Source organism: Xenopus tropicalis, chromosome 2 (assembly GCF_000004195.4).
Source record: "Xenopus tropicalis strain Nigerian chromosome 2, UCB_Xtro_10.0, whole genome shotgun sequence".
In the NCBI taxonomy this organism is placed as follows: domain Eukaryota; kingdom Metazoa; phylum Chordata; class Amphibia; order Anura; family Pipidae; genus Xenopus; species Xenopus tropicalis.
This window is the reverse complement of record NC_030678.2, coordinates 135,095,113-135,109,033: the sequence shown is the minus strand read 5'-3', so window position 1 is coordinate 135,109,033 and position 13,921 is coordinate 135,095,113. Positions and strand designations below refer to the sequence as shown.

The following is a 13,921-nucleotide window of genomic DNA, read 5'->3' as shown; positions in this document are numbered from 1 at the left end:
AGATGAAACATTAATAAAGGCAATATTGTCTGGATTCTAATGGCAAAATCTAAGTGTATGATTTGTAAGACAGAATTAACTTATCCAGCACTTACAGTATATGCTGCTCAAAGCAAATGCCTTGCCTGCATCACGGATACAAAATTGTTTCAATAATGTTAGATTTATCCCACGTCTTACCTGCATACACTCTGTGTTCATGCTGTATAAATGCTATTATCAGCCAGCACATGCACAATATCATAGTCCACTACAGATAATGGCAAAACAATCATCTCTAGAGTGTACAAATACAAACCAGTTAAATCTAGGCACTTTATATATCAAAATCTTTACAGCAGCTCGACACTGCACTACAATATATATATATATATATATATATATATATATATCAGCTGGAATAAACACACTGCTTGTATCTGTCAGGAAATCTTGCTACCACAAGGCAAGGTGAGAATCTCCCTTCCCTCCGCCTAATGAGGGCCTGGGGCCCACAAACACCACTGTAGATGTAGGAGATCAGCATCTAATTATGACCAGGATTTGTACCCTGAACCTAGACCTTTGCCCAATGAAACAGGTGGCTGTATGGATGGAGGGGGGTTTTGTGTTACAGCTCCACCAGGCAGCAACCCTAAGACACTGTACTATTGTGTTTAGACATTAGGCTGATGCCACACGTGGCGTTTTTACGCTGCGTTTTTTCTCAGCCTAAAAACGCCGCACAAGCCACACATGGCGTTTTTCAGCCTAGAACTGGTGACGTAAGCAAATCCCGTTGCCATGGTGCTAATTGTGTGAAATAGCAAAAAACGCTGCGTATTTCTGCTAGGTCTGGCAGCTGCCTTTGCGTATACATAGGAATAGCTTGCTTTGCAAGTACTGGCGTATTTCAGCCTACGCTTGAAAAATCCGTGCTAAGGCGTTTTCTAGCGTATTTACGCTTTGTGTGGTTTGCTTCGCGTCTTTTCAAGTTATTTCTATGGATGATGATATCAGGCGTTTTTCAGCCGCCGAGAGAATTAGAAAATACGCAGCGTAAAAACGCCACGTGTGGCATCAGCCTTACATTTTAGATGTATTCTATATTATCCTGGTAACAGCAGAAGTATAGATATAACCACAATAGCACCTACCTAATATAATGATATATAAAAATAGAAGAATAGCTCATAACAGACACACCAGACTCGTGCAAACCCATCACTTTATGATGATATAAAAGTTAAGGACTTGCTCAAGATGGGTGTGCTACAGTCTTTGTAATTCTTACCCTGGTAAATGGTCTATCAGCTCACTGCAGTTCACAGGCCCAGTGCTTCACCCTACCAATAACAATCAAAAGAAAGCATTTGCTTCCAGTCTAAAAACAGACAAATCTGTAAGATCACTCTTATGGAGTAATATCTATACCGTAATATCCAACTGCTAGCACTGGCATCACACCCAGTGAATCTGCTTCCTCACATACTGGGGAACTCCCAGTCATTCTTCCCTCACATTGTCCTATTCTGTTATTTCTCAACATATCTGACTGACTGTACAACTTGATTATTCATATATTCACTGATAGGGCCTAGCGTCAGATTTGTAGGCTAATTCTGGCTAATTCCATTCTGTACTTTGTCATGCACACAGAAAAGAAAAAACAAACAAAGCACACTGAATACAAAATAACCCAAGTCTAAAAAAATGTATCACAGATAATAAATTCACATGGAGCCATTAAGTCATAACACTATTAATACATTTGTGTTTTTCCATAGCTTTAGTTTCTGCCCTGTAAAATTTTAGAGTCTGGAGCACAAAGAATAAAATAAAGAAGGGTGGTAACCATTTTGCCCAGTTCCAATAACTGCAACTAATAAGTTTTTAAAAAATCTCACCTTGACTAAACAAAGCTAACTGCTGATTGGTAAAACTAGATCAGGACACATTTCCATATCAACCCAAAAGAACTTGGTCAAGTATATGAACCCACAAAAGGCTTTAAAGGAAAAATAAAGTCAAAGTCACTTGGGGGTGCCAAAATGTTAGGCACCCCCAAGTGACTTTGACCGCCTACCTTTTACCCCGGGCTGGTGCCCCTGTGAGGAAGGAACAGCACCAGCCCGGGGTAGCTGCCGGCGCTTCCTTTTCCTGATTCGCTGCGCGCGCATGCGCAGTAGAGTGAAAAGCCGAACTTAAATGTTAAAGTCGGCTTTTCACTCTACTGCGCATGCGCCCACCGCTGGCACTCAGGAAAAGGAAGCGAGGAAGACGGAAGCGCTGCGCTCCAGGTGCCCCGGGCTGGTGCTGTTTTCTCCTAACAGGGGCACCAGCCCGGGGTACGAGGTAAGCGGTTAAAGTCACTTGGGGGTGCCTAACATTTTGGCACCCCCAAGTGACTTTGACTTTCGTTTCCCTTTAATCCCAATCCATTTTCTTACTCACTAATCCTTATAATGTTTATATAATATCTCTAAGATGTTTTTTACTTTATCAAATTATTTTTATGAATAAAAGGCATAGAGGTGGGGCAGGCAATATATGATTGACAGCTGGGATTTTTAAATGCCTTTATAATGGGTATGGCTGTATTAATAAAAAAATGGGTTTCATATTTAATTTAAAAAAGGGCTTTTATTATACAGCTTCTCATGCCTGGGTGACAGGTCCACTGATACTGAGAGGTGTTGGTTCTCAGTGCTGCCTCTCTAACACACATTGAGAGGAATGGTGTTTCAAATATATTCTGCACATTTGACACCTTCCATTTGTAATATCGCAAAAACACTTTCTAAATCAGCAGCATAACTTTGAGGAATGGATTTTTTAACATGCCATAACATATTAAAAGAGGCCCCACACCGTGTAATAAGGGTATGGTGCAACCACTCAAGTCTGTGGCTCATTACAAAGGTCATTATCCCAAACTTTTAGGGTCCTTAAACTGAATTTGCTGTGGATACCTGGAAATTCTGATTAGGTTGCACTTTGTCACTGTAGACATCGAAAGTTGCTTTTAAAGAAAATATCAACCACTTGTGCAACATCTGTCTTGTTGCATCTAAACCATGCATCCCATCTGTATAAAACAATCACAAGGATTACATTCCTATTCCTAAAAACAAACAAAAATTATATGAACACTAATAACTGCTTCAGGTATTGATGAAAAAGTTTGAATTCTGAACATCATATGATAATCCCAACAAAAGAATGGGTTTCATTTTCAGGGTTTTGGTTAAAATCTAAACAGACAGGTCCTGATTGCAGAGAGGATACTTTGCAGTTATTTGCTTGTTGTTTATCCCAAGTTCAGGCTTTTATAAATAGCACATAGGAATGTTTAATGAAGGGGCCCAGTTTAACTGGAGGTAGTCCTTACTGCTTGGGTCCTTTATAGATTTTACTCTGGGGTCTCTTCCCAATATGTTACGCAGCATTTGCCTTTTCAGCATTCTTGCTTTATTTGATCCAGGGAACTTCTCAGCTTGTTTAGGGTTTTTTTGATCCTCAAAGCAGTTAGCCGGGCGGATGGACTTGAGAACCAGCATTCCCTCATGATCTTTGTCATAGCAGACAAAATCTAGTAGACCACAAATAAAAGAGACGGTTATCTTATTTGTAGACTCAAATTTCACTGTTATCATTGGAGATGAAAGCATTACTAAAGGTGGCCATACACGTACCAATTTGTTCCCTCCATTGACGTTCAGGGCTGAATCATCAGGTATGGAGGTAGAAACAATAGGGATTCTACCTCTACCTGATGATTCAGCCCTAAAGGTGGCCACACACATGACGATTTTCGATTCGATGGTCGCACGAAAGAACGTTCCCACCCTCCACAAACGTTCAGGGCTGAACTGTCAGATATGGAGATAGAAACAATAGGATTTATACCTCCTTCTGCCAATTCAGCCCTGAAGGTAGATTTTGCTCAGGCGACTTTAATGGCACCTGATCAAAATCTTTTAACCCGCCCAATCCGCAGCCTTTTGCGATATCGGTTGCCTCACCGAGTCACCGTACATACACCGAATATTGTACGAAACGAGGTTTCGTACAATATCATTGGTGTATGTATGGCCAGCTTTAACGCAGATTTTGCTTGGGTGGCTTCAATTGCACCCAATCAAAGTCTTAATCCTGTCCGACCGATATCCAAAGCTTTTGTGATACTGGTCATCTTGTTGATCCGCCGTACACACACCCAATATCGTATGAAACGAGGTTTTGTACGATAATATTGGTGCGTGTATGGCCAGCTTAAAAGCATGTAAATATAAAAGCAATTACTAATTCTAATACAGGTATAGGACCCATTAGCCAGAATGTTTGGGACTAAGGGTATTCCAGATAAGGGGTCTTTCCGTAATTTGAATCTCCATCCCTTAAGTCTACTAAAAATCCATAAAACATCAATTAAACCCAATAGGATTGTTTTGCATCCAATAAGGATTATTTATATCTTAGTTGTGATCAGTTACAAGGTACTGTTTTATTATTACAGAGAAAAAGGTAATCAGTTTTAAAATTCTGAATTATTTGATTAAAATGGAGTCTATGGGAGACAGGCTTTCCGTAATTCGGAGCTTTCTGGATAACGGGTTTCTGGATAAGGGATCCCATACCTGTATACAATTTACATATAAATATCAGGCATGGCTTTAATATGAAACATTTTGAGTGTTTTCATACAGATCTGCAGAGATTCTTAAATATCAGATCAGGCATGCATCTGGTAGATGTATCACAGTGAATAGCACAGTTATGTACATAATTATGGTTTAATGTACAATTCCATGAAAGGAATGTTTAAAGTATTTGCAGGGGTGTAACAAGTAAAGCATTAGATCCTTCAGCCACATGGGACGGCTGGGCAGGCTCTGAAGGAATCGTAGTTATAACATATTTGCGCAAAACCGGTATCCCTCTACCTCAATATGTAGGGCAGGGATCCCCAACCTTTTATACCCAAGAGCCACATTTAAATCGAAAAAGTGTTGGGGAGAAAAGCAAGTATGAAAAAGGTTCCTAGGGGTGCCAATAAGAGATATGATTGGGTACAGAATACTTTTGAAAAGCTCTCCCTTATCATATTTTACTACTAGGACTGTGAACTATACCAAAGCAGTAGTGGGTGAGCTGTGTAGTATTGGAGCTGAAGAGCTACAAACACATACAAACATGTAGCTAAATGTAAATAAATAGTCAGAGGGATCAGAATCAAGGGTGTCTAACACACAAGAGCAATCCAAACTAGCATTCTTAATATTTGAATATATGTACTTAGAGAAAAGTTAATCTATAATGTATAATGGTTTACTTACATTGTCTGAACTCCATGTGTTGGATATATTTGGTCTCTGCTGGTCAATGCAGACAACTTTCCTCATATCCTCAAAGCTAGGGTCATGTGGAACAACATCAAAAAATGGAGGCCTGTAATCTTCCACCATGCCTAGCAAAACAGACAAAACTGCTTAAAGGAACAGCAACACCAAAAAATGAAAGTGTATAAATGTAACTAAAATATAATGTGCTGCTGCCCTGCACTGGTAACATTTGTGTGTTTAATTCAGAAAGTCTACTATAATTTATATAAATAAGCTGCTGTGTAGCCATGGAGGCAGCCATTCAAAGGAGAAAAGGCACAGGCACATAGCAGATAACAGATAAAACACTATTGTATTCTACAGAACTTATCTGTTATCTGCTATGTAACCTGTGCCTTTTCTCCTTTTTTCCAGCTTGAATGGCTGCCCCCGTGGCTACACAACAGCTTATTATATAAATTATAGTAGTGTTATTGTAGCAAACACACCAGTTTTACCAGTGCAGGGCAACAGTGCATTATATTTTTATTACTTTAAAGCTCTTTCATTTTTTAGTGTTACTGTTCCTTTAAAAAGAGAAATGGTTCTTACAAAGTGTAGCTATGGCAGTGTTTGCTACTTTGTCTCCCTTTAATATATTGCATGAAAGCAAGTGCTGTACAGACAACAGATTTAGGAGCATGCTTCTTGTATCAGTTAGAGATCTTCCAATTGATAAATGAGCAACTTAATTTTTAGATCAATTTGCCTTATTTTAATAAGTTTTTTGGCATAGGGTTGCTGTGCTGCTTTCCATGGGCTAGACTACAGGCTTACCCCATAGCTTACCCTTTATGCACAGTGCAGAATGTCACCATCGCCATCACATTGCACTAAATAATTGGTATTCTCTGGTAGGTCCAGTATATTGTTCCAAGCTGTCAATATCCATGTTACACCAACAGAATTACCAAACTGGCATCAGAGTGGGAACAAGGTCCTCCAAAATACATGTGCACTTAAATAATATTAAATGACCAACCACCTTTAGTCACTGTGAGTTGTGTTTCTTAGGTGTGAGATCAATATTGTATTTTTACCAGGGCAGTTAGTGTTGGTGGGGGGTGCCAGAGCCAGGAAAATACAACTTTGTTTTTTATGTATATAAAGCAGAGCTTCTATCTTTGTCATTTATAATGTGCTCAAATGGCAATTTTCATTTAAATGAATTTATGTAAAAGTTTTGGTTGTTTTACTGTATTTTCATTCAGTCATATGAAATGACAAAGATACAGCAAGTGGAAATTCAAGCAAATTACCACTAGTTGTGAGGATACTCTCTATTACTTTACTTTTTTTCTTCTTATCTCATATCTCTGTGCTTATCATGCATTTCCTCCACATAGCGGGGTTAATCCTTCCTTCTGCTGTATCCACCCACCGCACATTGTAGATTCTTTAGAACTCGGGGAATTGTGTGGGTGGAATTCAGACTCCATAACAACATTGTGACTGTACTGCAGAACTGGAATAAACTCAATGTCAAGCCCCTGGAACGTCCTATTTTCCACTTCGCAACATATATTGTGTGATTAAGCAGAACTCTTTCATGGTGGGAATGATTCCGCATTTAAGATTTATGGCATGAGGCTGGGAAAAGCATGGCAGCCTTCCAAGCCCATCTCCAATTCTACTAGTTTCCTAATCAGTGTTGAATAAACAGAGTGCTGATTGAATGTAATGGCTGCTTTAATCATGGACCTCGGTGCTGACACCAGATTACAGTGTTTATAATTTACAGCTAATCTCTTGTAGAAAACAAAACCAGTGGAAATCAAAGCCCCTGATTTGCAGGCACACAGTGTCTGATTTGCACCAATGTCAAGCACAAGTTCTGCTTTGCCAGCTTAATACTTCTCAAATAGTTTTGATGTTGAATAACTAAACATTAACATGTGTTTGTGAATACAAACCAGGCATACAGCCTGCAAAATGACCAGAACAGCGGCAGATCTGGTTTTTTACATGACTAGATGCAAATCTAATATGATTGGTAAATCATGGTAACTCTGCAGTAAACAATGGGAAAATGTGCTTAGTATGATTTGTCCCCCTCCTGTCCTACTCCAACCCTCTACTGTTATCAGGTAAAGATTGCATATCTATAGCCTCTGTGGCTAAAAAATCAAAGTGTGGTAAGTAATAACTGTCTGACATCATCCAATGTTCCTTTTGGAAACTTTGCCCTATCATACTGTTATAGTTCTGTGGTTAAGAGAGGAGAAACCATAAGGCTTATGTCATAAGGTAAATTCCACTGCTCCCAATGAACTGACTGACTTATAAGCACAATAACTAATTATTTTAACTATTTATATGAACTTATTATAGAGTAACATCAGCTGTTTATTATTTGAGTGTTTCCCACATGAACTTGGTGTGTGTAGCACCAATAATAGGTACAGTGTTGGCCTGAGTGCAGCTACACAGAGCAGAGATCGGCCCAAAAAACAAAAAGATCAGCCCAAAAAGGCATGCATTCTCAGGTCATTCTTTAGTAACGTAAATCGCCAGTGGGAAAAATGCCAAATGCCTGCATTTGCCATAATGTATATGCAGGCAGCAGAAAAGGGATTTTTGTGGATCTGCGAGAGGGGCACAAAGGAGCCAGATGCCTGCTATACATCACTGCTATAAAAAGCTTTAGTGGTCAGTGTGTTAATAGGGCCATACACATCCCTTCAGACCACTGGCAGCTTATTGGGCTATTTACGTGGCACTTCTGATGAAAAGGGCACAGTAATTATATGATGGTGAAGAGCAGATAATATAGGGATCAGGGAAAAGGGTAATATTTGGGAGAATCAGTAGCTTAAGTTGGAGGGTCAGTTGCTCAGCCTAAGGGTATTACAAATTTACCAGCAACTACCATGCCAGTAAATTTAAAATACTGGCCCCGTGCTCGGCAGGTGTTTTACCTCCTAAGTACTAATCAGCGAATGTCCTAGTCACCAGTGGCAACTCTAGTCACAGTAGGCCCCCATTATTATACACTTATTAACCCAGGGGGCTCAGGTATAGATAGTTGTATTTGTCAGGGGATATTCTCCTAAGATATTCCAACCAGGCAGTGACAAATATGACCATAGGTAGTTAGAACAACCATATGGTGGGTTTACTTGAATGTTTTTATCATCACAAATCTTGCACAGAATGAACTGCTGGTAAAACATGGGGCCAGGGATCTTTTTTGAGCAAGAATTTTAGCCAGATCAGTTGCACTCCCATTCTACTCTACTTATACTTTAATTAGGCTTGGACTGCTCCCGAAACTCCCTCTTTGCAGGGCCTACAAACTAGACATTTTGTATTTCATTCCATATGTTTCTGTATTCTAAAGATCTTTCTATGCCTGTTTTACATGTGAAAGAAAGCAATCTGTTACTGTTTGTCACAAATAACCGAGGATGTATGGAAATGGGAATACTGCCGCTTTCTTGTACACAGCTTAGTCCTTCAAAAATTAAAGCAGGGACAAAAAGTAACCTTTTGTAAGAACTAAAAAGGCCTGAAAAGTGAGGGAAAGAATCCTGATTGGTATAGATTTCTAGGCAACAAAGCTGTTTTGCAGACTGGCTGTCACAAAGTAACTCATGCATCAGGGAGGGAGAGAACTTGCCATCTGGCGTCTCTGTTAAATAATAGGACTTTGCTTTACACGTCTCCCATTACTCCAATTTGTTTTGCTTTTTTAAATCCAATCCACAAAAGTGAGAATCTCTTTGTACTAATACCACAATTTAAGAAATGACTCAGTATGGCTCAGTATGGGTAACATTAACCCACCAGCAGCAAAGCTACAACCATACATCCTATAATTAAAGTCAGATATCACTCAAATTCTGCAATTGGTCTTCATTTTCGATTTTTTAATTATTTCACTTTTTGTTCAGCAGCTTTCCAGTTTGTAATTTCAGCAGCTATTTGGTTGTTAGGGTCTAAATTATCTTAGCAACCAGGGAGTTGTTAGAAGAACAGATTGATATATAAATAGGAAAGGGGCCTGAATAGAAAAATAAGTAATAAAAAGAAATAACAACAATAAAATTGTAGCTTCACAGAGCAATAGTTTTTAGCTGACAGGGTCAGTGACCCCTATTTGAAAGATGGAAAGAAGAGAAATAATTAAAAAAAATATTAAAAATGAAGAACTATTGAACAATTGCTTAGAAATGTTCATTCTATAACATACTAAAAGTTAATTTAAAGGCAACAATAAAAACAATCAACTGTAAAAGGCACATAGTCACCTGCATAAAAAAATACATGAAAATATCCTTTCATAGGTACGACTATAATCACTGAAAACTTGTCAATAAAAGGGAGATTTACAGCTTGTTGTCCCTCCAGAGAGTGATTGCTCAGAAGGAAGGGGACAAAATACTACAAATTTTCCCAATGGCAATAGAAAACATATTGCTTGAAAATTCATGGACCAAAATGATTATAGTATACCTTGTGCTATCATTAGTATTTAAGTAGCCATTTCTAATTATCTGCTATACACACAGTTAGGGGCTGATTTACTAACCCACGAATCCGACCCGAATTGGAAAAGTTCCGACTTGAAAACGAACATTTTGCGACTTTTTCGTATGTTTTGCGTATTTTTTCGGATTCTGTACGAATTTTTCGGATCCAATACGATTTTTGCGTAAAAACGCGAGTTTTTCGTATCCATTACGAAAGTTGCGTAAAAAGTTGCGCATTTTTCGTAGCGTTAAAACTTACGCGAAACGTTGCGCATTTTTCGTAGCGTTAAAACTTAATGCTACGAAAAATGCGCAACTTTTCGCGTAAGTTTTAACGCTACGCAAAATGCGCAACTTTTTACGCAACTTTCGTAATGGATAGGAAAACTCGCGTTTTTACGCAAAAATCGTATTGGATCCGAAAAATTCGTAAAGAATCCGAAAAAATACGCAAAACATACGAAAAAATCGCAAAGTACCGATCATTACGAAAAAAACGCAATCGGACTCCATTCGACCCGTTCGTGGGTAAGTAAATCAGCCCCTTAGACTCCTATGTCAGGAAGAAAATAGAGTTGAAATATTCCTATTCCTTTCCAAGTTAAAACATTTTTTAACATTAAAAATCAATTTATTTTTTCAAAATTAACATGTTATTATTAAACACGATTTATTTTCAGTAGTATATTTTTTAGAATTTAGAGTTCCTGTAAAATATAATGCTCAGGCACTGTAACAGGAAATGAGTAACTAGCAATATGGGAATATTATTACCATGTTATTATCAGGTATTTATGAAGTGGTGACATATCCTACAGTGCTGTTAAATAAAAGAAGTGCATATTCAGCCATACATTCAAGTTAAGACCAGTACAAGCAGTAGAAAATGATCTGCTCTGTTGGGTCGTGCAGCAACATGGCACTGGGCACCATTAACCAATTATAATTGTATGAGATCTGTAAAAGCTAACAAGATATATAGGGCCCGATTCACTAAAGTCCGAAATAAGGGGCCTGATTCACTAAAGGGCGATAAAAATTATCGCACGCTTTTTCGCGTTAAAAAACGCAAAATAATTTGCGCGCGATTCACCATAGTATTATCGCGTGCGAAAAATCGACATTTTCGCATGGGTTATTTCTCGCACTAGTTTTACCGTTTTGCGTTAATTTCTGCGCTGAAAAGAATACAATCGCATGATTCACTATAACTTTTGCGCGCTAAATATCGCATTCGACTATGCGAAAATTAATACCTACTACAGGCAGGCGAAAAATTATACAAAAGTACAGTAAATGATTTTTTGCCAATAAAATATGGACTTACAGTGTTATTTATTCAAGTATGTGTTTCCCCTAGAGTGACGCAGCCGCCAGTTTGCAGCGAAATGTTCATTTTTAATACAGTAATTTTCTGCAAGTATTGGCGTGTATGGCTAACATGGCGTGCGTTCATTTGCGCAACTATTTCTGTTTGGCTACAAGTGATGAAATGTTTCGCCAGGCATGGATTCGCAGCGAACTTTTGGACGTGCGTTGAATTTTTTCGCGACGGATTTTTTCATGCGTTTCGCAAAACAATCCGCCAATGGCAAAACGCATGAAAAAATTCACCACGCAAAAATTCACCGCACATCCAAAAATTGATACAAGCGTCAAAAAATAATAGTCACAGCAACAATTTTTTTGCCCGCACAACATTTTTGCCGTTTCGTGGATCTTTCGAAAGATTTGCTAATTTTTCACTAAAGAAACCAGAACACATTTGCTCATCACTAGTGGCTACTATTTATAAGCATCTCCTATTTATATGCTACCATTTATATGTGGCTAATATTTATATACACCATTTATATGCGGCAACAATTTTTATACACTATTTCTATGCTACCATTCATACGCAGCGATTATTTGCGTAATTTAGCGCATGTACCGGCAAATACCGCATTGAAATAGTCTTTTCGCGAGTTAAATAACGCATGCAATATCGCGCGTAAAAAAGCGCGAGTATGTTTATAGTGAATCGTGCGAAAAATCGCCAAAATTAAGACGCGGTAAAAATTTTAGCGCACAATAAAAATAGCGCACGTTTTATCGCCCTTTAGTGAATCAGGCCCAAGGAGTGCTATTTATAGCATGCGTTAAAAATCTTATCACTTCTTATTTTTCACTCGATTCACTAAAAGGACAAGAAGCAATGTTCTTGGCGTTATTTATCTTACGATGACATATTTTCAAGCAATATATTACGCAGCGCACAAGATATTACGCAGCGCGCGATATTTTACGCAGAGCGCAATATATTACGCAGAGCGCAATATATTACGCACATAACCATTACTTTCTGAAAACCACCATTTCCCTGAAAACTGGAGGATGCATCACTCTAGGGCCAACATATACTTAAAAAAATACGACTGCAAACTCCATGTTGTGTTGCCAATAGCTCACGAACCGCAATTTTCTTTAAGTACCGCTTGCCCCAAGTAGGGTTAATATTCACACAGATTAACACGATATTTTGCACGTTTAACGCTTCATATGTGTTTGTGAATCATGCGTTAGTACTATTTCTATTCCCTAATTAACGCAATGCGTTTTTTTTGTGCATGCGATATGCGGATTAACACATGCAAAATGACTTTGATGAATCGGTACTTAATTATCGCATGCTTTTTAATGAAAAAAACTATGCAATAAGCGTTATTGACCTTTAGTGAATCGGCCCCTATAATGCTTATCGCATAGTTTTTTTCATTAAAATATGTCATCGTAAGATAAATAACGCCAAGAACATCGCTTCTTAATTATCACAAGTGTCCTTTTAGTGAATCGAGCGAAAAATAAGAAGTGATAAGATTTTTAACGCATGCTATAAATAGCACTCCTTATTTCGGACTTTAGTGAATCAGGCCCATAGTGTTCATAAATACAAGTACCTTTTTTGGCATTGGACTTCTTGCAACAGCCATCTAGCAACATTAATAAACTGAAACCAGAATTTAATAACCAGTGAAGGATGCTAATAATGACAACCTATCAAAATGTTTTTTTTCTGATGTCTCACAAACTAGATATTTATGTCAAAATTTGGCAACCATTGGAATAGGAAGATAAAAATAATTATATATATAATTAAATAAATGCCAAGAGGCATAACTGGTGCTCAGACATCTGCACACAAAGCAGTATTTCAGAAAAGGTCTTTTGGCCTGCGCCCATCTCTGATTAACATATTAATTGGCACTTGGCACAACTTGGGTCATTTTATAAGTGGAGTTAAAAGGTCAGGGCTGATTAAACTCCAGCAATGCTATTTATATGCCTGAGATATCTATGCACTAGAAATATCATGTGCCTATCACCAGAAACGTAATGAATCAGCAGTAAAGCAACAATAAATATACAATGTGGCATGCATCAGAATGACCCCTGGAATACAAGTGTTTTGGTGAACTACATAAGTAACATTTTCTATCCCCACAACCCTGCTTTTCTCTTTAGTATATCAACACTATGAAAAATCCAAATAAGACCCTCTCATTTTAGCAGGGGTCCTGGAATGATGGACACCACTGATAAACATGCTTAGCTAATTATCTTTTTATCATCCAATAACCAGAAGTCCCATAGAGGGTTATATTTTAATTGCATGGATTAGGGCCTTTTGGCCTTCCACATGTGTGGACCACACTAGGCCAGCCTTAGCCAAAGAGTGTTATGTATTACAACAGTGATTTTTTATGCCCTAATTTACATTGCTTTCACCCATTGCTTACACAGTCACATTAGGCAATATGGTATAGTCAATGTCAGACAAAACTAAGCTTTCTGGCCCTACTGGGGGGTAAGATCCTGACTACACAGATCTGCATCCAGCCCTGCCCACACACTGGCAATCTCCACCCCTCATACAGCACACAAATCTGGACTGGTGAGTTTGTCTAGGCCAACCCACTGGGACCATGCACCTGATGGGAATCCTACTTGACACTCCTGATCGAAATTCTGATGATGATCAGTCAACCCCTTGCCAAGAAACTCTCTCTGTACTGGAAGGTATAAAAGATAGTTTCAAGAAAGGGA

At 38.4% G+C, this 13,921-nt stretch overlaps 1 protein-coding gene across 3 annotated transcripts in view; it reads right to left on the bottom strand.

Moving 5' to 3' along the window:
* Nucleotides 1-2,584: 2,584 nt before the first annotated feature.
* The window catches only part of acvrl1 (activin A receptor type 1), a 43,955-nt gene continuing 32,618 nt past the window's right edge, over nt 2,585-13,921 (bottom strand). For all 3 annotated transcript variants that reach the window (XM_012957763.3, XM_031897141.1, XM_002935116.5), the window contains exons 10-11: nt 5,319-5,449; nt 2,585-3,571 (exon numbers count right to left, since the gene is read on the bottom strand). In XM_012957763.3, coding sequence (XP_012813217.1) covers nt 3,437-3,571; nt 5,319-5,449 — 266 coding nt within the window. In that variant the 3' untranslated portion in view covers nt 2,585-3,436. The remainder of the gene's footprint in view (nt 3,572-5,318; nt 5,450-13,921) is intronic.